The sequence below is a fragment of the Mobula birostris genome, chromosome 6 (genome assembly GCF_030028105.1).
Source record: "Mobula birostris isolate sMobBir1 chromosome 6, sMobBir1.hap1, whole genome shotgun sequence".
NCBI lineage: Eukaryota > Metazoa > Chordata > Chondrichthyes > Myliobatiformes > Myliobatidae > Mobula > Mobula birostris.
The window spans coordinates 75,790,898-75,818,187 of record NC_092375.1 but is presented as its reverse complement, the minus strand read 5'-3'; the positions used below and the strand labels follow the sequence as shown (position 1 = coordinate 75,818,187).

At 41.9% G+C, this 27,290-nt stretch overlaps 1 protein-coding gene and 1 long non-coding RNA gene across 4 annotated transcripts in view; one reads left to right on the top strand and one right to left on the bottom strand.

Moving 5' to 3' along the window:
• gemin8 (gem (nuclear organelle) associated protein 8) overlaps positions 1 to 27,290 on the top strand; it is a 149,119-nt gene that overhangs the window by 77,756 nt on the left and 44,073 nt on the right. The window contains exon 1 of one of the 3 annotated variants that reach the window (XM_072260687.1): positions 23,495 to 23,534. The exons of 1 other annotated variant lie outside the window; for it this stretch is intronic. In XM_072260687.1, coding sequence (XP_072116788.1) covers positions 23,511 to 23,534 — 24 coding nt within the window. In that variant the 5' untranslated portion in view covers positions 23,495 to 23,510. Of the gene's footprint in view, positions 1 to 23,494; positions 23,535 to 23,569; positions 23,647 to 27,290 lie in introns of those variants that run through there. One more of the 3 variants, XM_072260688.1, reaches the window with a different exon arrangement.
• Positions 4,642 to 15,390, bottom strand: LOC140199823 (uncharacterized). Its single transcript, XR_011886499.1, has 2 exons — positions 15,261 to 15,390; positions 4,642 to 5,081 (listed from the first exon to the last, which is right to left on the bottom strand). It is a non-coding gene; the product is annotated as an uncharacterized lncRNA (long non-coding RNA).

Genomic DNA, 27,290 nt, shown 5'->3' with positions numbered 1-27,290 from the left:
AATCAACCTTTCATTCTTCCCAAGATAAAGCTACTCCCTCTGGAGCCTCCATTAAGAGATCATACCCAAAATTGGTAGAAAACCTCAAATAACTATTAGACTTTGAGCCAAGGCTTAGTAGCCAAACAAGGAATGAGATGAGTCATCTTTTCTATTGCTTGTAATCTAAAGGATGTCGTGGAATCCTTGATAATGTGCAATTGTTGCCTCCAACAGAAACTCAATCCTGAAATGCTATGTATTTTCAGCACTTTCTATATTTTCTACTGCCTACCATTGCAGATCTTAAGGTCAGGGTTCTGGGGATCATGGAGCTGCTTACGACGAAAGAAAGCCACGTAGCCCATCCAGTCTGCACTGTTTCTTAAAAGAACAACAATGATTGCCCACTTACCTTGCTTTTCTAATTTCTGTAATTCTTTCTCCTTCATTTCTTTTTCCTTTTAAACACCTGCCATGGACTATACACAAGAGAAGATTTGCAGATGCTGGAAATCCAAGTAACACACACAAACTGGAAGAACTCAACTGGCCGGGCAGCATTGATGGAAGAGTACAGTCGACGATACGAGCCAAGACCCTTCGGAATATAAGATGATTTTTCCTCATTTTGCCTCTGTTTCATTCATCGGTGGTTACAGGACAGAAAACAGACTCTTGGAATAAAAGAATAATCATTTTCAGGTTGACAGGTATCTGCTGGAGCTGTGTAACTTGAATCAGCGATCAGCTTTAAATTAATGAAGTAGTTAGAGTGTAATGCTGATTTGCTGATATATAATGTTGGTTAAGAATGTAAGCTTGGAGAAGAATATCAACAATCTGCAAAGGGATATGGACAGGTCAGTGATCACGTGAGAGTAAAGAATTGTAGGAACAAATAGTGAGGAACAAGTAAATATTAGATGGATCTAGGAGTGGTGTACACAAAATGCAAAGGCATTTAGATACAATAACCAATTAATATGATACATTGGTCATTAATGACTGCTGAAAAACAAGACTACTCAAAAATTTGGTTAATTGCTCTGGACTAATAAAACCACAGTAGAGCAATATATATAGTCTTGATTTCTGTATCCTGTAGGAGTATACTTGCATGGATGAGGTTTCAATAGATTGATTTTTAAAACGAATGGGCTGTCCTATGTGGAGAGATTGGGTAGAATGGATCAGTTTTAATCCTTGATCTATAATAAGCCAGTTGATTTCTGTCGATGAACCGAATTGCCATCTTATGACCCTTAAATAAAAGATATGTAATTGCCAGACAAAAAAAAAATCCTTAGGTGTCTGCTGAGATAAAAAGCTGAGAAACAGAAACTTCAATGCTGTACCTCGATAGCAAAATAGTCTGCTGTAATTTCATTTTCTAATAGATTTTGATTTAGAATTTCAAAATATACAAAACACATTAATTAAAAACTTTTTAATTCCACATCCCATTAACACCCTCGCTCTGTCCGCCAGAGAAAGCAGGATCTCCCAGTGGCCACACATTTTAATTCCACATCCCATTCCCATTCTGACATGTCTATCCACGGTGTCCTCTACTGTAAAGATGAAGCCACACTCAGGTTGGAGGAACAACACCTTATATTCCGTCTGGGTAGCCTCCAACCTGATGGCATGAACATTGACTTCTCTAACTTTCGCTAATGCCCCACCTCCCCCTCGTACCCCATCCGTTATTTATATACACACATTCTTTCTCTCACTCTCCTTTTTCTCCCTCTGTCCCTCTGACTATACCCCTTGCCCATCCTCTGGGTTTTTCCCCCCTCTCCCCCTTTTCCTTCTCCCTGGGCCTCCTGTCCCATGATCCTCTCATATCCCTTTTGCCAATCACCTTTCCAGCTCTTGGCTCCATCCCTCCCCCTCCTGTCTTCTCCTATCATTTTGGATCTCCCCTTCCCCCTCCCACTTTCAAATCTCTTGCTAGCTCTTCCTTCAGTTAGTCCTGACGAAGGGTCTCGTCCTGAAACGTCGACCGTACCTCCTCCTAGAGATGCTGCCTGGCCTGCTGCATTCACCAGCAACTTTGATGTGTGTTGCTTGAATTTCCAGCATCTGCAGAATTCCTCGTGTTTGTGAAAAAAAAAACTTGTGCTTTCTACTTTTAAGATAAAGAAACACCTACTTTTTTACTTAAAACTTTCATACAAAAGTATTTCCTGAATTATATTTGGAAACATTTTTGCCCTGTTAGACACAAAAACTGCAGGATTACTGTAGTGAAAGCAAAAGATAAATTGACATCGAGTTCAGAATTTTGCACTCAGGATTCAAATAGTTTTATAGGGAGTCAGTATCGGAGATGTACAGTATTACTGACCACAACTGTTCTGTTCAATTATTTAGCTTGGCTACTGAACAGAGACTTGATTGTAGGGCTTTGCCCGAAATAGAGAATGATATCCTCACTACCACTGCCAATATTTTGCTTTTGTTTATCACAAAGCAATGGTCCTTGCCAAGATCACTCCCAAAGTGATTATCGATTCAATGTGAGTGCAGCAGAGCTGGAAGGTGTCATAAGTTATGCGACAGTCCTGACAAGTGGTCTTGTGGCCAAAGCAAACGAATCAAGCAGGCGTCCAACAGAATGGTCACATGTCAGAATTAGGTCAGATACAAAGTGATGTACCACATAGCAGCTGCAGATTATGAATCAAGCAGATACTCCAATGACCAAGGATAATTCAGAATTAACATTTTGCTTCACATGAAATGTTTTCCAATACCTTTTTTTATTATTCCACCCACAATTGTTATATTGTCAGTACATAAAGAAGAACAATGGTACAGTGCAGAATGTCTTGACATAGTAATTACCAAACATCTGTGGGACAGTGTACAGTGAACTTGGCATAATATAATTAATTATAGCTGGAAATTACCAGAGGATTATAACCCTAGCAAATGAACTGGTAAGTGCCGCATGCTTTCCTTTATTGTCAGAGAGTAGGAGAGACTAAGAACACTCTCGCATTTTTGAACATGATGAAAGGTTTTTCTAAACATTGTATGGATCAAGAATCTTCATACTTGACTTTCACTTCCATAATGTGTATTATAAAGAAAATTAATTTTACATGAAGCCTTTCAATACTCTCCACCGTTCAAATAATTATTAGTTGATCTGCAACTCAGCTCCATTTAACTGCTTAGCACATCCTTTCATATCCTTAGCTAGCAAAATATAGTAAAAATATCACCATCTAGCATTTACATGGGATCTCAATGCATAAAGTCCCCCAGGTGCTTCACAGGTATTGTCATGGGCAGTTGAAGATAAGACCATAAGATATAGGAGCAGAATTAGGCCATTTGGCCCATCAGGTTTGCTCCACTATTTCATTATGACTGATCCATATCTCTCTCAGCCCCAATCTCCTGCTTTCTCCCTGTATCCCTTCACGTCCTGACTAATCAAGAATCTATCAACCTCTGCCTTAACTATACCCAATGACTTCCCCTTCACAGCTGCCTGCGGTGACAAATTCCTCAGATTCACCACTCTCTGAAATAACTGAAATCTCTGTGAAAAAAATTGAGTTATAGAAAGTTTTTAAAGGAGAAAGGCTCTAGAAAGAATGGCAGATGTAGTAGATAGGTCTACCACCAATACTGAAGTGTGGAAAGGTCATAAAATTGGAAAAATGCTTCAGGCTCCTGTATCTCCTGCCCAACGGCTGCATCGCGAAGAGGGCATGGCCCAGAAGATGAGGATTCCTGATAATAGATGTCACCTTCCTGTTTTTGCAGACCTTATGTGCATGGTTGTTGCTATGATACTACTAATCCCACTGACCTTTCAAACCGTCTGTATGTCGCTGTGATTTTGCCCACAATGGAGATATACCACAAGAAACTGCAGACAGCTGCGGTCACAGGTCAGTACCTCACATAAACCATTCTCCCTTCCACATCTACACTTCTCATTGCTTCAATAAAGCAGTCAGCATAATCAAACCCTACCCACCATGGACATTCTCTCTTATCCCCCTCTCACTGGGCAGAAGATACCAAAGCCTGAAAGCACATACCACCAGGCTCAAAAACAGCTTCTACCCCACTGTTAGACGACTCCTGGTACAATAAGGTGAACTTATGATCTCACAACCTTCCTCATTATAACCTTGCACCTTATTGCCTGCCTGTACTACACTTTCTCTGCAACTGTAACATGTTATTCTGCATCCTCATGTTGTTCTTCCCTTGTACTATGTCAGTGTACTGATGTGAGATAATTATGTGAACGGATTTTCCTTCTTTTGTCTGTTTCCGCCCATGTCATGTGCCTTGGTCTCCTTTGTTCTCCCATCACTTTTATTTTCCCAACAAGTTTTCTTTCACTCCAAACAGAAATTGAAGAGGAACTTGAATTCAAATAGTTGAAGTGTCTTAAAGGAGCCATTTTTACAGATCTCAACATAATTTCATTTTCTAAATGACAAGCAAACGAATGTTTTCTACACTCTCTACTCTCTTAAAATGCAAAACAACCCAAATGTTTTAAATGATGCATTTTAACTGAATTTCTTAATAAAACCTGCCCCACAGCATCAGCCATTTACCATCAAGAAGCATCTCTAATGATGAAGGTGATACCAATTGCATAGCAAGGAAGTGGCAAAAATAGGTACAGAGATTTGTTTTATATACATTAAATATTCTATGAGATCAATATGAAATCATCTGACAAAGAGAGAAAATGCTGCTAATTCTCAGCAAGTGAGGCAGCGTTTGTGGACGGTATGAGAGTTAACATTTCATGTCAATCACTTCTCCTTAGTAATGTCATTAATTCTGACATTATTTCTCCCTCAAAAATTGTATCACTGATTATTTCCAAAATGTTGTGTTGTTTCAGACTTCCAGCTTTTCCAGATTTTGTTTATCAAGTGATTGACATGGTGGACTGATTTTGCAGCAGATTCAGTTTATTTCTATTTGTCATGTATATTGTGGTTGTCTCTATAGGTGCCTAGAAGCTGACTGCAAGTTCTTGAAACAGAATTGAGCTCTCTGCTCATTTTGCTGCCTTTCCATGTCTTTATCAACTGTATCAGAAGAGCCTGTGGAAAACAACAAAGAACAAAGATAACTTGGCTAGAATACGCTGTAAGATTTCGTCACTCTGTTATGTGAGTGAAGCATGCCTTTAGAAGCTGCAGTCAGGATATTTCACTTTCAAAATACAGATGCAGTGGAATCATCAATGGAAGGGATCATTTGTTCACCTTATTTTGTTTTACAAATAAGGACAGTAAGAGATAAAATGCACTACACCAGCAACAATACTGCAATTTTAAGTGAGAAGGAGAAGGAAGCAGGAGCAAAATTTTAAACTGAAACAATCCTCTGCAACAAAGCTTCAACAAGTTAAAAGTCTAATTAAATTTATTTTGCACAATTGTTTCCCTGACATATGCAGCATTATCACTTTCATGTTGGCCCAGCAACCAGCATCAACACTTTTATATAGGCATTATTTTTTTTAGAAACATGCCTCAGGCCTTGGGCATTAGTGTTTGCAAAGTGGGAAGGGATTCTGATTGCAATGCATGTTGCTGTTGCTAAAAATTTCTAAGTAAGTTATCTTCAAAGGCAAAGAGGTTTCCCCAGCTAGGTCTTCCTTTGGCTCAATTCTTCTGTAATGTAGAAACTTTTGGAATTACTAGGCTCACTGAGTCATTTCTGCAAAGTTAGAAATGTTAATGCTACTTAACATCTTGATGCACTTTTGTTAGAAGTGCACTTGGATTTTCCTTCAAGGTAAACCCCACCTTATATTAGAAAGTAAGAAATAAAGGGGGATTCATCTTCAGTTGCCACTGGTAAGTAGGTATAAGAAGGTTGACTTAAATGGAACTAATTGCCTGGAAGTTAATGAATGTGGCAGAAAATATCCTTATTAGATAATAATGCCAGCAATCAAAGGGTAAGTTCTTAGAGTGCTATAGGAGTAAATACAGCAGTCTGAATATGAACTGACAATATTATAGAGGAATTTGAAAGCAAGGATGATAATTGCAAAATAGTGACATTGCTTAACCAAGAGTCAATGCATTTCAGCAAGCAGAAAGGTGATGGGGGTAAGGAATTATTGTAATATGTTAGATCATGAACAGTAGATGTTGAGATTACCTCGTTTTATAGAGTTTAGAATTAAAAGAGTATGTTGGAATAGTCAAATAGAGGTAACAAAGGCATGAAAGAGGGTTTGTTCAGGAAAAAAAAGAATGATGACTCGCATCTATAGAGTGGAAAAATGTGAGTTCTTATTAATGACACAAGTATCACAAACAACCTGCTTCATCGAAATGCCTGGGAGAGAAGTGTAGGTATGGCTGAAGGAATGGTGCATATAATGGGAAATGGTTTGTTTAAAGCATCATTTTGGTCATCCAGCACTGCAAATCAGACAGTAGTCTGAATTTTTTTTTCACAAAATAGAAGCTCAGAAATAACATTGCATGCATAATTGCTTCCTGGCTTTAAACTTCTTAGTTTTCAGACAAGTTCATGGCCAGTGGTGAGGAGTGACTATCCCCAACCTCAAAATCATTAGGCATAGTAAGATTGCTTGGTTAAGTACATATTTGTACAGCATGCATCTGGTTTATGTGCCCTACTACAAATGGCCAATTTTACATTTTATTGCATGTCTCTGTCCCACTAATTTTTTTTTATTTCAAAATATACTTTATTCAAAAATAAATATATACAATAAACCATTCAATAACTTTTCATCCTTTACATACGTTTCCATTATACTCAGTACATACCCGTATTTATAGCCACCCACGTGGTACTCCAGTAGTTCAGCTTACCATATCATTGTTGAGGGGTATACTCCCCGCCCAGCGACCCCTCCCACTCCCACGGGTGGAGAAACCTATACTGTGGTCCTTCCCCACCAGACCCTTGCGGTGGCTGCACTGAGTTTCAGTGCATCCCTCAGCACGTACTCCTGCAGCCGAGAATGTGCCAGTCGGCAGCATTCTCCCACGGACATCTCAATGTGCTGACAGATCATCAAGTTTCGGGCCGACCAAAGAGCATCTTTCACCGAGTTGATGATCTGCCAGCAGCACCGGATGTTGGTCTCCATGTGCGTCCCCGGGAATAGCCCGTAGATCAGAGAGTCCTCTGTTACGCAGCTGCTGGGGATAAAACGTGACACTAGCCCGTCCATCCTCCTCCACACCCTCTTTGCGAACTGGCAGTGTGCAAAGAGGTGGGTCACAGACTCCTCCTCACTGCAGTCCTCCCGTGGGCAGTAGGGTGCGGAGACGACATTCCGGGCGTACAGGAGGGCTCTGACTGGGAGGGCCCCTCTCACCACCAGCCAGGCGAGGTCTTGATGCAACCAACAAAATGACTTTGAAAATAACATTACTTCCACTTGCCCAAAACCAGACTATGTAGTAACAGCAACATACATCAAAGTTGCTGGTGAACGCAGCAGGTCAGGCAGCATCTGTAGAAAGAGGTACAGTCGACGTTTCAGGCCGAGACCCTTCGTCAGGACTAACTGAAGAAAGAGCTAGCATGAGATTAAAAAGTGGGAGGGGGAGGGGGAGATCCAAAATGATAGGAGAAGACAGGAGGGGGAGGGATGGAGCCAAGAGCTGGACAGGTGATTGGCAAAAGGGATATGAGAGGATCATGGGACAGGAGACCCAGGGAGAAGGAAAAGGGGGAGGGGGGGAAAACCCATAGGATGGGCAAGGGGTATAGTCAGAGGGACAGAGGGAGAAAAAGGAGAGTGAGAGAAAGAATGTGTGCATGAACATTGACTTCTCTAACTTCCACTAACGCCCCACCTCCCCCTCGTACCCCATCCAGGATTGAGTTTAAGACCCGAGAGGTAATGTTGCAACTATATAAGACCCAGACAGACCGCACTTGGAGTATTGTGCTCAATTCCGGTCACCTCACTACAGAAAGCATGTGGAAGCCATAGAAAGGGTGCAGAGGAGATTTACAAGGATGTTGCCTGGATTGGGGAGTATGCTTTCTGAGAGTAGGTTAAGTGAACTCGACCTTTTCTCCTTGGAGCAACGGCGAATGAGAGGTGACCTGATACAGGTATACAAGATAATGCGAGACATTGATCGTGTTGTCAAGTACCCCGTGACGGGTTAAAGAACCAGCAGAAATGGAAAACACTTTGGAGTCCAGTATTGCTATTAACTAATAATATTTATTAGTAACTACGCAATACAGTAATATAAATTAGATAAATCAAACAGGTTAGCAATGATTATATATAAGTAAGTGTGGAATGTATATGAAAACCAAGCTTCTTCAAGTCTAGGGGTAAATAGACAGTCTTACGACAATGAGTAAAGTTCAGTTCAGTTCGTGGTGTTGAGTTGAGTAGTGATGGAGAGAGACAGAGAGAGACAGAGAGAGGGGGGTAAGATTTGAGTCTTCAGGTGAGCTGACGCCATCGATCTTCCCATTGTCCTCCGAAATCCGTTATAAGTCACCGACTGTGACTTCAACAAAGGGGACCGTTTTCCTGTGGTGGAGCTATCAACCCAGGCAAGGGTGGACACATGGACAACCCCCCACCGGTCAATCCTTTTTCTCACTGCCAGAGCCACTGATTGATCCACCTGATCAATCCTCCAAAAAACCCACTTTTTCTGTGGGCGCAACAAAGCTCTTTCAGTGTCCAAAAACATGTGCCTGAGGTCTATCATCTGACCTCCTATTTATCTCACCATACTGAGTACCAACTGTCTCTCAAATAACTCTTCCTTCCTTTGTCTGTGTAAGAAATGCACTAGCATGCCACGTCCTTGGGAAGTATAAACACGCTGCCGAAAAATCATAACATCAATTGTCCATCAAATAATGCCACCCTCGGTCATCATAGCAACTTACAAGCTGCTCAGTGCTCTCTCTCTCCAACTCAGCAGAAATCCAAAAATTAGCCTTCGTCTCTCTCTCTCTTTTCAAAACCAGATGTTGGTGTTAAATACCTCTCTCTCTCTTTCAAAAGCACAGTTCATAGGGGTAATTCAGGACCCCATCACAGCGTGGGTAGTCAGAGGCTTTTTCCCAGGGCTGAAATGGCTAGCACGAGAGGGCATAGTTTTAAGGTGCTTGGAAGTAGGTACAGAGGAGATGTCAGGGGTAGTTTTTTATGCAGAGTGGTGAGTGCGTGGAATGGGCTGCCAGCGGTGGTGAGGCAGGAACGACAGGGTCTCTTAAGAGACTCCTGGATGGATACATGGAGCTTAGAAAAATAGAGGGCTATAGGTAAGTCTAGGTAGTTCTAAGGTAAGGACATGTTCGGCACAGCTTTGTGGGCTGAAGGGCCTGTATTGTGTTGTAGATTTTCTTTGTTTCTATGGACCATGACTTCTGGCTGTTCATCCTCCCACTTAACAATGCTGAGGACTCAATCCAAGATATCCTGGACCCTGGCACCTAGGAGACAACATACCATCCAGGAATCTCTTTCTCAATCACAGAACCTCCTGTCCATTCCCCTAACTAACAAATCCCCTATCACCACAGATTGCCTCTTCTCCCCCTTTTTCCTTCAGAGTCACAGAGGCAGACTCAGTGTCAGAGACTCACCCACTGTGACTGTCCTCTGTCAGGTCATTTCCCCCCCCCCCCCCAACACAGCATCCAAAGTGTTGTTAAGGGGGATGGTCACGTGGGAGGGGGGGAGGGTTGGCCACAGAGGTACTCTGCACTGGCTCCTTAACCCCTTTCTCATTCCTGACTGTCACTCAGTTTCCCGTGCCCTGCACCTTAGATGTAATTACTTTCAGCTTCCCGAATGATCCAGAGTTCATCCAATTCCAGCTCCAACTCCTTAACATAGCTTGTAAGAAGCTGCAGCTGGCTGCACCTCACAGTTGTAGTCATCAAGGTCACTGGAAGTCTCCTTGCCTTCCCACATCCCACAAGAGGTGCATTTCACTATCCTGCCTGTTGTACCTACTGTCCTAGCTGAGCAGATATAAAGAAGAGAATGAAAAAAAAAGAGCTTTTCCTTGCTTTGCTTTTTCTGAGTAAAGCCCCTCTTTGCTGAAGCCTTAATGTCCACTCAGATGATGGCCCCTGTACTGCCCTTGCCTTCCTTTAATTTGCTCTTGCTAATCAATCCCAAACGCCGATTGGTCACTGGTCAAAGCCCTATTCCTAAGACATTATTTCATAAGATATCATAGCATCTTTAGTGTTAAATAAGTAAGCATTTTTCTACAAATAGTTTAAGGAATAAAAGAGAATAACTACATTAGAATTAAAAACAGAAGGAGATGATCTGATACTTACTGTCTTCTTCTTACTTTTTAATTTACGTTATTTTTGTATTTTTTTTCACGGTAACACGTCGAAGCTGCACCCTCTCTAACATGCTGGTAGAGGAAGTTTTATCTGGGTCTTCTTTAGCGCTGGAAATGGTTACATCCCGACACGCGGGACTGAAGCAAGGTCGCATTGTGTATTTCACGGACCAGCAAATCCCGGCCGGCTTAGCTAACAGAGCGGTGGACACCCCTGCTGAATTCCGGAGGAAAGCACACAGAGGGGGATCACAAAGCCGAGGAAAGAGGACTGGGTCGAGACAACAGAGACTTTTGGAGAAGAGGAGTTCAGTGGGTAATACCGTTCCGGCTGACCGGAAGTGCACCGAGAGCAGTAAGCATAAAGGAGTCCCGTGCTTACTGTTCTGGTTAACAACGGATGGTGCAATCTGGGGTATATTACGATCGAGGAACGTGTTTGCAGACTGGATACTGAACTTTTTAACTGTTGGACTTCGGCCACATTCCACCGTGATACAACACTGGCGGCACGGGAGGTCGTTCCTGCCTGTGGCCATCGAAAGTGCAGCTCCTCCCGTGGAGGGTCAGACACCCTGAGCAAATAGACTGGTCCTGGACTTATTTTCCATCTGGCATAGTTTGCATTTTGGTGTTTGATTGTTGGGGTTTTTTGTATTGCTATATTTACGCTCTATTCTTGGTTGGTGCGGCTGTAACGAAACCAAATTTCCCGCGGGATTAATAAAGTATATCTATCTATCCTTACATCATGGCTGATCTTCAAACTCAATGCCATTTCTGCCTCCTCACAATTCTACCTAATTCTACAGCAAACTTGGAAATATTACTTTCAGTTCCCTTATAAATTGGTGATGTGGATAATGGATAGCTGAACACAGTACTAATCTGTGATACTACAGTAGTCACAGCCTGCCAGTCCAACAGTGATCTTCATATTCCCTCTCTTTGCTTTCTCTCTGTTAACCAATTCTTAATCATGCTAGTATATTACCCCCCACTTCTATGGATATGAACTTTTTAAAATATGAATCCTAATATAGGATGAACCTATTTAAAATATTGATTTGTCTTCTGACTCCTGCACTTTGATGACTTGTGGACTGGTTTCCCAAAGCACAACAATGGAAAGATACTGATTCTTTCACAATTTATCCAATATTGCCACCTACTGAAGCCACAGTACAATTTCACTTGATGGCTTTTCAACTTTCCTTCCGATTCCAAGTCAGGCAGAAATTACACTATGCAATCAGGCTCAAGACTAACTAATTTATCATCACATCCAATGAGAACCTATTTTACAGCAGCAAGAAAATTAATTATTATTCATTTTTCTGATAGTTTGATTAAGGAGACTAGAACCTCCGGAGAACATCATTTTATGAGGAATAATAACCATTTAGAACTGAAAAACCAGAAGAAATATTTTCATCTAATTTGCTGTGAATGCACACTGTTGAGGAGATTCACTACGGTGGTCAAAAAGCTCATGGTTAATCAATGGAATTCAGTGAAATAATATAGAAAGTTGAGATTAAAAGGTCAGCCATGATCTCATTGATTGCTGTCTGTAGCATGTGCAAGGATCGACTGGCCGCCACCTCCTCCTACTTCTTCCATTCTCTTTTTTATAGTATTGAATAAAATTACACCTACAATACAGACTCTTTTGAAGATTGAAATTTTCTATTTGAAATAAGTATATAAAAATATGAGTACACATGTGATGGTGCTGCTTTCTCACCATAAGTTAATACTTTAAAAAAAGCGAGAAAATGATTGAAATAATATCATCCATGATAAAATGTAGTGACCTTTAACTTTGCGTGACTCCCTAAGGAGAAAGTAATAGACACTGAGACAATTTCAACTGTCAACCTAATTTCCAAGTATTTCCTAGGGTAAATATTAAAAAAAAATAAGATGCTGGAAATATAAAATTAAAACAGAACTGCAAGTAAAACTCATCAGGACAGACAGTACCTGTGGAAAGAAAAACAGAATTACCACTTCAGGTCAAACATGCATAATCGGAACCAAGGGGATATCTATATCATAGCAGTTAACAATTATAAAATCTACTCACTAACTATACAAAAGTGATAATGAAGTCAGATAATTACATAAAATTTAAACCTAAAGCAACACATTCATACCATCTAGTTCTCTTGTTTCTAGCTATCAACTAGCATGTTTAACTTACCAATAAAAACTACTTAAACCTTAAGGTCCATTTTTAAAAGAATACAAACATTGATTTCTAAATTATTAAAAATTAACAATTATTTATTTTGCTCATTGCCTGTAGGAGATATTCCTGTCCCTCAGATGTTCCCCATTACAGAAGGCCACAGCAAATCAGCAGAGACCACAGGCCCCCCCACCCCAGAGTAAAGACAGTTGTTTAAAAACTCATGTAGTATTTGCCAGTTTTGATTATCCACACAAACCCTTTTGCAGCCCATTCAGTTTTTATATATTAGCATAATCTATTCTTTGGAGTCCCATAGGTCTAATCAGCGTCTCGATTGTGTCTGAGTTCAATAGCAGCAAACACTTACATTTCCCTCTTCTGACTTCCATTTTTAAACTTTTATTTATTCACATTGGGATACCTAACTCAGCTTTCAGGAGCATAAAGCAGAAAAAGAGTTATCAAGTTAAGTAGAAGCACAAAGAAAAATAAGCGTCCACGAGTTAAAATTATATAATGCCAAGTGGAAATTGTCATCTAGAAAATTTACAATACAGAAGGCCATTCAACCAATCATATTTATCAATCAGAAAGGAGCTAAACCAACTTAATTCCATATTTCACCAGGTTTGCAGCTCTGAAGATTACTGTCATTCAAGTGAAAATCCAAGTATTTAAATGTGAATGAAAATCAAAGAAATATCTTGCTGGAAATAATGTGATACGGCACAGCAAACATCTCACCAAGTGTGCACTAGCCATCAAACACCTAGTTAGACTAATCCCATTTTAATCACCCCACATTACCATCATCTCCATCCAGATTTTATCACACCTACACTCTAGGGATAATTTATAGCAGCCCAATAACTTATCAGTCAGCACTAAATCAAGGAAATAAGAGAACATATCTCAGGTGAAATGTCCCTGTTCAGAAGGTTCTGATGAAGGATCTTCAAGCTGAAATATTAACTGTTTCTTTTTCCACAGTTACTGATCTGCTGGAAGTTTCCAGAATTTTTTGTTTTTATTTAAATATGATGAAGGTGTCTGCCTCAGCATCCTTCCATTCATTGAGTTCCAGACCCCATTTATCTTCTGGAGGAAAAATATTCACCTTCTCTCTACTAACATAAACGTACAAATTAGGAACACTATAAGTATAGCTGCTGATTTTCATTGTGTACGTTACTATTTAACTCCACTAATTAAATCAAACGAGATTTCCATTCATAAATCACATTGACTTAGAATGATTACCTTGAATTTTTTTATACTCCACCATGATGTCAACAATTTCTTACATTTTCCTAAGCAGGTGTTAATTGGCCTGCAATTTCCAACTGTCTGCCTTTTTGAATAAAGCAATTACAATTGGTATTTTCTAATCTAATCTATCCTTCCTGGGATTTAGGATATATTGGATTTTTTTAAATAACTCAATTGTCCCTCATTTTTTTAAGACTCCAGGATAAAGTCCATTGGGACCTGAGCACGTCCCTCATAGTTCCAACATTTTGTTCAGTACTGTACCACTGTCTCAGTGATTGTAATTTTCCTGAGTTCCTCCTTCCTTTTTAGCTCCCAATTTATAGTGAAGAGTGATGTGATACAAAGTAACCACTTCATGGACCCTTTCTTAATAATTCTGCAGAACTGCTGTCTATAGTACTACATTCAGTTTTGTTAATTCTTTTTCATCTATCCCATTGTTATTCTTACTTTTGTATCTTTTCAGCTCACTTTATTTCATATTCTAAATTCATCCTTTCTTCTTAAGCCTTCAATGATTCTTTAAATTTGATACTATCTTTAACTTTCAGAGTTAATCACTGAAGCACCTTCAATTACTCCAAAAGACTGAGGTTTGGTAAAATACTGAAAGGCTTTTATTCGCTGTACAATACGACCTCCACAGTGAGTGTCTGCCCCCGGACTGAGGGGGAAGGACAAGGCGTACACCTTTATACAGGACTCTGTGGGAGGAGCCACAGGGGCAGTCAGCAGAGGGGTGTGTCCAGACAGGCAACCGAGTTACAACATATATACATGGTTTACCACAATCACAGATGCCAAACATCCCCTTGAAACCATTCTTTCGCTTAGAAATATATCCATTCTATCCACCCTGAAAGACTCCCTTAAAAACCTGCCACTATAATGCAAATGTTTGCTCCATTAATCCTAATTTGCCAGTTTACTGAACTAGGGCAGGATGGCAGCATAATGGTTAGCACAACGCTTTACAGTACAGGCATCCTGGGTTCAATTCCCGCCGCTGCCTGTAAGGAGTTTGTACATTTTCCCCGTGACTGCATGGGTTTCCTCCGGGTGCTCCAGTTTCCTCCCACAGTCCAAAGACCTACCAGTTGGTAGGTTAATTGGTCATTGTATATTGTCCCATGATTAGGCTGGGATTAAATTGGAGGATTGCTGGGTTGCGTGGCCTGAAGGGCTGGAAAAGCCTTGTCCGTGCTATATTTCAATAAATAAATAAAATAATTAGTTCTGTTTCCATGCTTACGTAACTTTCCTTATTTAAGTTTAACATTTAAGTCTTGGACCCTTTTTTTCTCAATGTGACACACAATCATATTATGATTACTGAAACTTAAGGGTGCATTCCCAATGAGCTTACTCAAGTTTCATCATTCTGCTGCCGCAAATTGATTCCTGTTGTTTGCTGATCACTCTCGTATTTCCACTATCTAGATCCACCACAACATTTTTTACCTTACCTTAATGAGATCTGTCATCAGCTCCTCTGTTCCAAAGGAATCAATACCAGTTTATCAAACTATTCCTTGTAGCAAAGCTTTTCCTGTCCTGGCAACATCCTCAAAAATCTTCTCTTCACCATCTCTTTTGTAAGGCGATGACTGGAAGTGTAGCCAATGCTCAAGCAGTGACCTAACTTGTATAATGTACAGTCAAAGCATAAACAACCTGTCCTTGCATTCTATGACATTAGTATTACAAAACTGCTCATGAGCATTACAGCAATCAGAAATATAAAAATATATATCCTGCCTCTGCAATGACCTTTCTGCATTTTAAGTCCAAAGTAGGACCCTAAACTTACGTGCGACTCATTTGCTAGCTGGTTCCACTACTGGCATCCATCCTCAGGGGACCTTTTATGCAAAGCTGAATTCTCAGCAAAAGCAACTTGGTTCATCATTTATTTACCTACCTGACAATAATCGGATTTCAAGAGCAATTAATTGGTTTGAAGGACACATTAAGGAAAGTTCCTTCTTTTTCCATCCATGTGCAATAGCAAGGTCTTTTATTTCTCTGTCATGTCAGATTTTGTGAGAATAATATTGCCTCTATAAGAAGACTGGGTATATTTTCATTGTCAAGATAATCACAGGGCCACTGAAAATATATACCATAAGCGGTAATATGATAAAATTGGATAATTTCTTTGGAACAGAAGAGCAGAGGGAAGATCTCATTGAGGTAAATAAATTAGATACTGTAACAACTGTCCATCTTTCCACCCCATATTGTTTAGCACTATTGATTCAGTGCAAATGTAGTTCTATTTCCCTGTATGATAGGTAATTCTTTGGGAAGGCTCCATCACCGCTGTAGATATTGATGGTTGTTGGTCGTAGATGGAAAGAATTCTCAGAGTCCAGGGTTTACCTTAAAAAAAACTTACTATTTATTACAAGCTGGTGTCAACAGAGGAGTCACTCATCCTGAAACGAATGCTCCCAGATGTGCAAAGTTTTCATTATTCTTATACTATTTCTTACCTGCTTCCCACCACACCCCACCCCCCGCAGCCATATACTTGTGTACAAATAGAGTGAGGTAAGTCTCCTGCAACGTCAAGAAGAATAATGTGAGCTGCCTTAATGACTATCTCCCAGTAGCACTCACATCTAAGGTGATGAAATTCTTTGAGAGGTTGGTCATGATTAGACTGAACTCTTACCTCAGCAAGGACCTGGACCCACTGCAGTTTGGCTACCTCCACAATTGGTCAACGGCAGATGCAACCTCAATGGCTCTTCACACGGCCTTAGACCACCTGGATAATATAAGCACATATGTCAGGATGCTGTTCATCGACTATAGGTTAGCATTTAACACCAATATCCCCACAATCCTGATTGATAAGTTACAGAACCTGGGCCTCTGTACCTCCCTCTGCAATTGAATCCACAACTTCCTAACAGAAGACCACAATCTGTACGGATTGGTGATACTATCTCTTCCCCACTGAGAATTAACACTAGTGCACCCCAGGGGTATGTGCTTAGCCCACTGTTCTACTCTCTCTATACCCATAACTGTGTGGCTAAGCATAGATCAAATATCATCTATAAGTTTGCTGATGAACTCAGGCGGTGACGAGAGGGCATACAGGAGCGAGATATACCAACTAGTGAAGTGGTGTCACAGCAACAACCTTGCACTCAGTGTCAGTAAGACGAAAGAGCTGATTGTGGACTTCAGGAAGGGTAAGACAAAGTAACACATACCAATCCTCATAGAGGGATCGAAAGTGGAGAGAGTGAGCAGTTTCAAGTTCCTCGGAGTCAAGATCTCTGAGGACCTAACACGGTCCCAACATATCAATGCAATTATAAAGAAGGCAAAACAGCAACTATACTTCATTAGGACTTTGAAAAGATTTGGTATGTCAACAAAAACATTTAAAAACGTATGTATATGTACCGCAGACAGCATTCTGACAGGCTGCATCACTGTTTGGTATGGGCGGGGAGGGGAGCTACTGCACAGGACTGAAAGAAGCTGCAGAGGGTCGTAAATTAAGTCGGCTCCATCTTGGGTACTAGCCTACAAAGTACCCAGAACATCCTTAGGGAGCAGTGTCTCAGAATGGCAGCATCCATTATTAAGGACTCCCAGCACCCAGGGCATGCCTTTTTCTCATTGTTACCATCAGATAGGAGGTACAGAAGCCTGAAGGCACACACTCAGCGATTAAAGAACAGTTTCTTCCCCTCTGTCATCCAATTCCTAAATGGACATTGAACCCATGAACACTACTTCACTTTTTTAATATACCGGGTACTATTTCTGCTTTTGCACAATTTTTAATCTCCAATATACATATACTGAAATTTATTTATTTATTTATTTTTCTTCTATATTACATACTGCATTGAACTGCTGCTGCTAAGTTAACAAATTTCATGGCACATGCCAGTGATAATAAACCTGATTCTGAGCTTCCGTGCCTATGTGCTATGCGAGCTGTGTGCAGTTCTGTTTATACCTTAGTGTGTACAATGGCAAACTCTGTCCTGGAGTTTAGGGGATTGTTGTTAAGCTAATGACCAGGCATGAGTTTACTATAGTTCATTTTGGCTTGGAGTTTGTGGCTCAGGCTTACCAGACTTTCTGTGCCAAATATCAACACTATACAGTCCCCCTTTACCTCTCTGCTACATGATCACCCATCTCCCTCTTCTCTACTACTGCACTACAGAGCCATTAATTCACAATTTCATACTATATAACTCATAGGGCATTCATCTTCCCTTTGGCAGTCATGCTTTTAGTCCTGTTGGAAACCAACACATCATGTTCATTCAAGTGGAAGCACAATTTATTCATCAATAAGCCCCCATGTAACATACTGTATTCATTTTCATAACGGCAAGAGAGGTCTCACCAGACAGAAACTGTATAGTACAGATAAACAAATAACCAAAATGTATGTTTAATTTCACTGTGATTTTCGAGTTTCTGGGTCATTAGGAAAATGGATATGATGTGTAAATTAACTCTATGGGAAACACATTTCCTCTCATTACTCCAAATTCAGACTGAAAGCCAATTTCTACTTCTCTGTTTGTAATTATGGGAAAATCCGCTGTGTCCAACCAAAGGATATTATTACTGCAATATAACAAGTTTGGTTATTCAAAAACAACAGGAATTCTGCAGATGCTGGAAATTCAAGCAACACACATAAAAGTTGCTGGTGAACGCAGCAGGCCAGGCAGCATCTCTAGGAAGATGTGCAGTCGACGTTTCAGGCCGAGACCCTTCGTCAGGACTAACTGAAGGAAGAGTGAGTAAGGGATTTGAAAGTTGGAGAGGGAGAGGGAGATCCAAAATTATAGGAGAAGACAGGAGGGGGAGGGATGGAGCCAAGAGCTGGACAGGTGATTGGCAAAAGGGATACGAGAGGATCATGGGACAGGAGGTCCGGGAAGAAAGACAAGGCGGGGGGGGGGACCCAGCGGATGGGCAAGGGTTTCTTCCCGGACCTCCTGTCCCATGATCCTCTCGTATCCCTTTTGCCAATCACCTGTCCAGCTCTTGGCTCTATCCCTCCCCCTCCTGTCTTCTCCTATCATTTTGGATCTCCCTCTCCCTCTCCAACTTTCAAATCCCTTACTCACTCTTCCTTCAGTTAGTCCTGACGAAGGGTCTCAGCCTGAAACGTCGACTGCACCTCTTCCTAGAGATGCTGCCTGGCCTGCTGTGTTCACCAGCAACTTTTATGTGTGTTGCTTGGTTATTCAAACCTCAGTTAAGACTACTTATATAAGCAGTCACTTCACAGTTTAAAATAGTTCTGAATGTTGTTTTGGCTGTGAATTGTAACCTATACCCCATCAACGAAGGTTGACTATAATACCTTGAGGCCATTTTGATCACCAAAAGACCACTAGAACTGTAAGACATGGGAGCAGAATTTGGCCATTGGGCCCATCAAGTCTGCTCCACCATTCCATCATGGCTGATTTATTATCCCTCCCAACCCAATTCTCATGCCTTCTGTCCGTAACCTTTGATGCCCTGATTAACCAAGAACCTGCCTACCTCTGCCTTAAATATACCCAATGACTTGTCCTGCACAGCCATCTATGGCAATGAATTCCACAGATTAACCACACTCTGGCTAAAGAATTTTTTCCTCACCTCTGTTCTAAATAGATGTCCCTCTATTCTGAGGCCGCACCCTCTGGTCCTAGACTCCCCCACTATAGGAAACATTCTCTCCACATCCACTCTATCTAGGCCTTTCATTCCTACCCCCATCTCACCATTGATTACATGGGATTATATAAGATTTCATGGAACAGAAGCAGGCCATTTGGCCCTGATATTTATGCTCCATTTCATCCTCTTCCCGTTTTTCTCATGTATATCTAGAACTGTTTATTCCCTTCTCCATCACATGCTTGTCCAGCCTCAATACTATTCACTTCAATTTCTCCCTGTGGCAAACAAAAACTCACTATTCTGTAGGGCAAAGCCCTATTCCCTATTGGATTTCTCAGTGACAATTTTGTATTTATTTCTTCTTATGCTCTTCCATCATATGGAAATATCCCTTCTATACACATTGTTATCAAAAGCTTTTGTACTTTCTAAGATCAACCCTGCTTTAAAGAAGAAAGACACCCAGTCTACTCATCCTTTCCTGATCTAGCCGAAATCTCTGAACTTCTTGGCTGTTCATTTCAACCTGTTCTGCCCTTTGGGCAATTGCTTTGTTTGTACTGTACAATTTTAAGTACATTGAGCCTTTATTTTGAACTGAGCAGTTTCAGATCTGTATTAGGTCGCTTCCTGTGCAGTCAGGAAATAGTAAGTAGGAAAGCACATTGGCTGGCAGGCCAGAGCTTTATGTTCGGAACTAAAGAAGTTTCTATCTAAGGCCATCCTGTTGTTTCCCCAGCAGAAGCATTGCTTGTAAATTGATGTTTAGAAGCCAATCTAAAGGTATCAGAAAGATTTTGCTGAATTAGAATATTATTTTTGAGCTGATTAGACACTAACCTAGATACTAATGGCTTACACATGCTATTTACTTATAGTATGTACTTGTCAGAATCATATAATATTTATCTGCAGGAAACTTAACAAAGTTCTTACTTACATAGGCATATTTACTTGTGTAATTGCACTGAACTGTGTTGTTTTTTAGTTCACTCCTTATTCACTACATCATGCCATTGAGTCTGCAATAAAACCAAGGAACTAGGAGGCTCTATCCTGACTCTCATGTCCATTTTTGAATAGGGTTTGGCTGACTGTCTGGTTGATATTACAACACCTCAGTGAAGGCAGTACACAACCTTTAATCCCTCCGTTCAGTGTCTAGATAGGAGGTTCTGGTCAGGTCACTCGTCTGAGTGCTACTGGTACCATGTAACCCAGTACTACCTGTCACATGGTCGGGTGGTCGGCGACTAAACCGGCTCCCCCACCAGGCTTGCCTGGTGAGGAGGGTAGCTAGACACCCTGCAGGACGAAAAACAAGACCTGTCAAAGGGCGGATGAACCCTCTCGTAGGGTCAACGGCCATCTAGCAAACACATGCCATGAAGCACGGAAAGGGCATCCCTTGCATTGAAGCTTGGTCTGACCATTCACTGCAACAGAACTTCCCCCAGCTGTCTTGGACCTCACCATGCTGCTGGATCCAGGAGGGGATGTCGAGAGGTTGGGTCTGGACCTGTGCAACCCCCTACTCACCTAAAATCCACTCACGCACACGCTGTTCCTTTCTGAGGAGTGGGGTACCACCCCACTAACTGACTGAAAGGAACCATCGTCATCCTATGGGATGGATAGCCAGAGAGAAGGTTACAACCTTAAAAAAAAATCTCTATGGTACAAATGAGAGCCCCAACTGTTGATGATAATTTTTATTCCTCCATTGAAGACCTTGTCTGTTGATATCCTGGCACTGAAAGTTTGTTGATTATCATCTCCTACTCTGTAATTAGTGTGATTTTTTAAAAAAAAAACTTATCTTATTTGTTCACAGAATATAGACATCACTTGAAATGCCAATATTTAATGTTTAAACCTTATTGCCCTTTAAATGAGATGGCAAGAAAGAATCAAGACATTGGTTTGACGTATACAAGGACATTAGTGAATTGTATCGATTAGTTTACTGGTCATCATCACCACAGCTCATTTTAATTCTACACTTATTTAATGATTTGAATTTAAATTCACCTGCCACCAGGGTGGGATTCAAACATACCTTTGATCCTGAAATAAAAACCAAAAAAAAAAATGCTGAAAACACTGAACAGGAAACTTTCCAAGTTCTACTGAAGCCTTTCAATGAAAAGGCAATCCTGTTCCTCAGAAAGTTGTGAACTCAGTCAGCTTCATCACAGGCACTAGCCTCCCTAGCATACAGGACATCTTCATGCAGCAATGCCCCAAAAGGGTGGCATCCATCATTAAGAACCCCCATTACCCAGGACATGCCCTCTTCTCATCAGAAAGGAGGCACAGGAACCTTAAAATACACCGTCAACGGCTCATGAGCAGCTTCTTCCCCTCTGCCATGAGATTTCTGAATGGACATTGAACCCATGAACACTATCACACTACTTTTCTTTTTTCTCTTTCTGTACTACATATTTAACACACACACACACACACACGCTTACTGTGATTTAGTTTTTATTATGTATTGCAATGTACTGCAATTGGATCCTCGACTTCCTAACCGGAAGATCACAGGCTGTGCAGATTGATGATAGCATATCCTCCTCACTGATGATCAACACTGGCGCACCTCAGGGGAGAGTGCTTAGCCCACTGTTCTACTCTCTATGTACACGTGACTGTGTGGCTAGGCATCGCTCAAATACCAGCTACAAATTTGCTGATGATACAACCATTGTTGGTAGAATCTCAGGTGGCGACGAGAGGGCATACAGGAATGAGATATGCCAACTAGTGGAAATGTGCCGCAGCAACAACCTGGCACTCAATGTAAGACAAAAGAGCTGATTGTGGACTTCAGGAAGGGTAAGACGAATGAGCACATACCAATCCTCATAGAAGGATCAGAAGTGGAGAGAGTGAGCAGCTTCAAGTTCCTGGGTGTCAAGATCTCTGAGGATCTAACCTGGTCTCAACATATCGATGTAGATATAAAGAAGGCAAGACAGCGGCTATACTTTATTAGGAGTTTGAAGAGATTTGTCATGTCAACAAATACACTCGGATACTTCTATAGTTGTACCGTGGAGAGCATTCTGACAGGCTGCATCACTGTCTGGTATGGAGCGGCTACTGCACTGGACCGAAAGAAGCTGCAGAAGCTTGTAAATCTAGTCAGCTCCATCTTGGGCACTAGCCTACAAATTACCCAGGACATCTTCAAGGAGCAGTGTCTCAGAAAGGCAGCGTCCATTATTAAGGACCTCCAGCACCCAGGGCATGCCCTTTTCTCACTGTTACCATCAGGTAGGAGATACAAAAGCTGAAGGCACACACTCAGCGATTCAGGAACAGCTTCTTCTCCTCTGCCATCTGATTCCTAAATGGACATTGAAGCTTTGGACACTACCTCACTTTTTTTTAATATACAGTATTTCTGTTTATGCACATTTAAAAAAATCTATTCTATATAATTGATTTGTTTATTTATTATTATTGTTTTATTTTATTTATTATTTTTTCCCTCTGCTAGATTATGTATTGCATTGAACTGTTGCTGCTAAGTTAACTTAATTTCACGTCACATGCCGGTGATAATAAACCGGATTCTGATTCTGCTGCTGTATAAATTTCACGACATATGCCGCTGATACTAAACCGGATTCTGATTTCTCGTTGCTGTTTTGACCTGCTGAATGTGTCCAGAATTTTCTGATTTTATTTAAAATTTCCAGAATCTCGAACTGGTTGCCCTGCTACTATATCTCATCATAAAACCTATGCACAACAAAGAAATACCCCCTATCCTGACTGAAAATTTAGGCTATTTATTGATTCCAACCTCTTGACGACTATAATCTCAGACAACCTGCTGCATGTTCCAATTGTAACTGTCGACTGTAATCTCCAGGCGGCTAATTTTGAATAACTTTGCGTTGGCAATACATGAACTTCGATTGAGGCCCTTGAACCACAAAAGCAGCTTTCCAGCGCTATCTCACCACGTGATCTGGGGACAGGAGGCGCTCCCGAGTTCGCGCATGCGCGAGTTTTCACTCGCGGGCTGCACGATGGCGGCGGCTGGTGCTTATGAGGTAACGCGCTGTAAAGTCTTATCTGGTCGGCACGGCCGCGGGCAGTTTGAGACGGTGCTGCTTTAAAATAAGTGGGCCTGTAACGCCCCCTCCCCAGCGTGCTACACCCTCAGTGAGTTGTGGGTATGTCGGTGGCCGTTTACTTTTTACGTTCGAGATAGAGTTCTGAAGGATGTTGGGACTCTGGAGAGGGTGCAGAAGAGGTTTACCAGGATGCTGTCGGTTTAGGGGCACGACCTATCATGAGAGGTCTGGTTATTTTCTCTGGAATGCCTGAGGGAAGATCTGATAAGGTTTATAAGATTATGACAGACATCTGCATGGAGTTCGGTGACCAAGTGGTGTGCCTCAGGGATCAGTTCTGGGACCCTTACTCTTCCTGATTTTTATAAATGACCTGGATGAGGGAGTGGAGGGATGGGTTAGTAAATTTGCTGCTGACACAAAGGTTGGGGCTGTTGTGGATAGTGTGGAGGGCTGTCAGAGGTTACAGTGGGACATTGATAGGATGCACTGTTGTGTACATACATCTATTGATGCTTCTGGACACATCTTCGGTGATGTTCCTGGAATCATCGGGTGTTTCGGGTCTTTCAACATCATACAACCTCCTCCAGGTGACCCAGCCAGGGCTGATCAGACCCTAGCTTGTGTCCAGATGGCTAGCTACTTATGACTCCATGGCTCCCCTCTTTTGAGCCACAGCCATCTTGAGGCCCTCTCTGCCGCATCGGTGGTACTGCGGATGGCTCTCCTCTTCCTCTCTCCCTCGATGCCCAAAATGCAGAAGGCTCTAACTAAAGAGCGGGCTACGAATCCCCGACAACCAACCTCCACTGGGAGACACCTCGCTCTCCATCCAGCCTGCTGACAGTTGCTGACCAGTCCTGCATACTTGGAGAGCTTCCTTTCAAAGGCCTCCTCCAAGCTATCTTCCCATGGGACTGTCAGCTCCAGCAGCACCACTTGCTTAGTAGACTCAGACACTAGGACAATATCTGGTCACAGGGCGGTGGCTGCGATATGGTTGGGGAACTTCAGCTGCCCTTCGAGGTCCACCAACAGCTGCCAGTCCCTTGCAGAGGTCAGAATGCCTGCAGATGTTCTTTTGGCAGGTATTGGCTGCTCCCCAGCTCTGACAAAGGCAGTGGTCTGCTTGGAGGGTCGGGACCACTTCGCCCACTCAACTCCTGTGCTGACGGCTTCAACGATGGTCTTCAGGACCCGATCATGCCTCCACCTGTACCGTCCCTCACCAAGTGCCCTTGCACAGCCGCTGAGGATGTGCTCCAGGGTTCCTCGCTTGGAGCACAGTGGGCACGCAGATGACTCTGCCTTGCCCCATGTGTGCAGGTTTGATGGGCTTGGAAGCACATCGTACACTGCCTGGATGAGAAATTGGATGCGGTGTAACTGGGCTGAGAAGTGGCAGATGGAGTTCAACCCAGATAAGTGTGAGGTGGTTCATTTTGGTAGGTCAAATATGATGTCAGAATATAGTACTAATAGTAAGACTCTCTTGGCAGTGTGGAGGATCGGAGGGATCTTGGGGTCAGAGTCCATAGGACACTCAAAGCCACTGTGCAGGTTGACTGTGGTTAAGAAGGCATACGGTGTATTGCCCTTCGTTAATCGTGGAATTGAATTTAGGAGCCAAGAGGTAATGTTGCAGCTATATAGGACCCTGGTCAGACCCCACTTGGAGTACTGTGCTCAGTTCTGGTCGCCTCACTACAGGAAGGATGTGGAAGCCATAGAGAGGGTGCAGAGGATATTTACAAGGATGTTGCCTGGATTGGGGAGCATGCCTTCTGAAAACAATTTGAGTGAACTTGGCCTTTTCTCCTTGGAGTGAAGGAGGATGAGAGGTGACCTGATAGAGGTGTATAAGATGATGAGGGGCATTGATCGTGTGGATAGTCAGAGGCTTTTTCCCAGGGCTGAAATGGTTGCCACAAGAAGACACAGGTTTAAGGTGCTGGGGAGTAGGTACAGAGGAGATGTCAGGGGTAAGTTTTTTACTCAGAGTGGTGAGTATGTGGAATGGGCTGCCGGCAATGATGGTGGAGGCGGATACGATAGGGTCTTTTAAGAGACTTTAGGTAGGTACATGGAGCTTGGAAAAATAGAGGGCTATGGGGAAGTCTAGTAATTTCTAAGGTAGGGACATGTTCGGCACAACTTTGTGGGCTGAAGGGCCTGTGTTGTGCTATAGATTTTCTATGTTTCTATGCATCGGTAAAGTACACGGGGAACATCTTTTTTCCCAGGGTAGAGATGTCCAATACTAGAGGGCATGCATTGAAGGTGAGAGGGGGTAGATTCAAAGGGGATGTGGGGGGTAAGTTTTCTTTACTCAGAGTGGTGGATGCCTGGTATGGTGGTAGAGGCAAATACATTAGAGGCTTTTAAGAGGCTTTAGATAGCCACATGAATATGAGGAAGATGGAGGGATATAACCATAAGATATAGGAGCAGAATTAGGTAATTTGGCCCATTGAGTCTGCTCTGCCATTTCATCAGGGCTGATCCAATTTTTCTCTCAGTCCAAATCTCCTGCCTTCACCCCGTATCCCTTCATGCACTTGGTGAGGGATGGTACAGGTGGAGGCATGATCAGGTCCTGAAGAATCTTATCAAATTCTGCTTTAAATATACATAAAGACTTGGCCTCCACAGCTGGCTGTGGCAAAGATTCCACTGATTCACCACTCTCCGGCTGAGAAATTCTTCCTCATCTCTGTTCCAAAAGGACACCCTATATTCTGAGGCTGTATCCTCTGGTCTTAGACTCTTCTCCACATCCAGTCTATCAGGGTCTTTCACTATTTGATGAGGTCATCCCTCATTCTTCTGAATTTGGAAGAGAACCATCAAACTCTCTTTGTATGACAAATCATTCAATCCTGGAATCATTTTCATGAGCCTCTTTTGAACCCTCTCCAGTTTCAGCAAATCCTTTCTAAGGTAAGGAGCCCAAAACTGCTCATAGTACTTTATAAAGTATCAACATTAGATTTTTAGTTTTACATTCTAGACCTCTTGAAATGAATGCTAGCATGGCATTTGCCTTCCTCACCACAGACTCAACCTGAAAGTTATCCCCCAATATTACCTCTCCAGCGGACCGATATTCAGTCTCGCCTCTTTTTTACACTTTATGTATCTGAAGAAATTTGGTATCATCTTTAGCTTACCTTCATATTCCATCTTAACCTTAATGATTTTTTTGGTTGCCTTCTGTTGGCTTCTAGCTTCGCACTAATTTTTGCTCTATTTTATGCCCTCTCTTTAATAAAAGAGGGAAAAATACTGTGAATTAAAGTATGTGTGAATGTATATAAGTACATATGTATTATGTGTATGTGTGTGTGTATATATATATATAATTAAATAAGTAGTGCAAAAATAGAAATAATAAATGAAGTGATGAGGCAGTGTTTATGGATTCAATGTCCATTGAGAAATCAGGTGGCAGAAGATAGAAGTGGTTCCTGAGTTGTTGAGTGTGTGCCTTCATGCTTCAGTACCTCCTTCCTGATGAGAACAAGGCATGACATGGGTGATGGGGGTCCTTAATGATGGATACTGCCTTTTTGAGGCGTCCCTTCTTGAAGATGTCCTGGATACTATGGAGGCTAGTGCCCATGATGGAGCTGACTAAGTTTACAACTGTCTGCAGCTTGCTTCGATCCTGTGCAGTACCCCCCCCCCCCCCCATCCAGAGGTATGGCTGTAGAAACTTTTGAGTGTTTT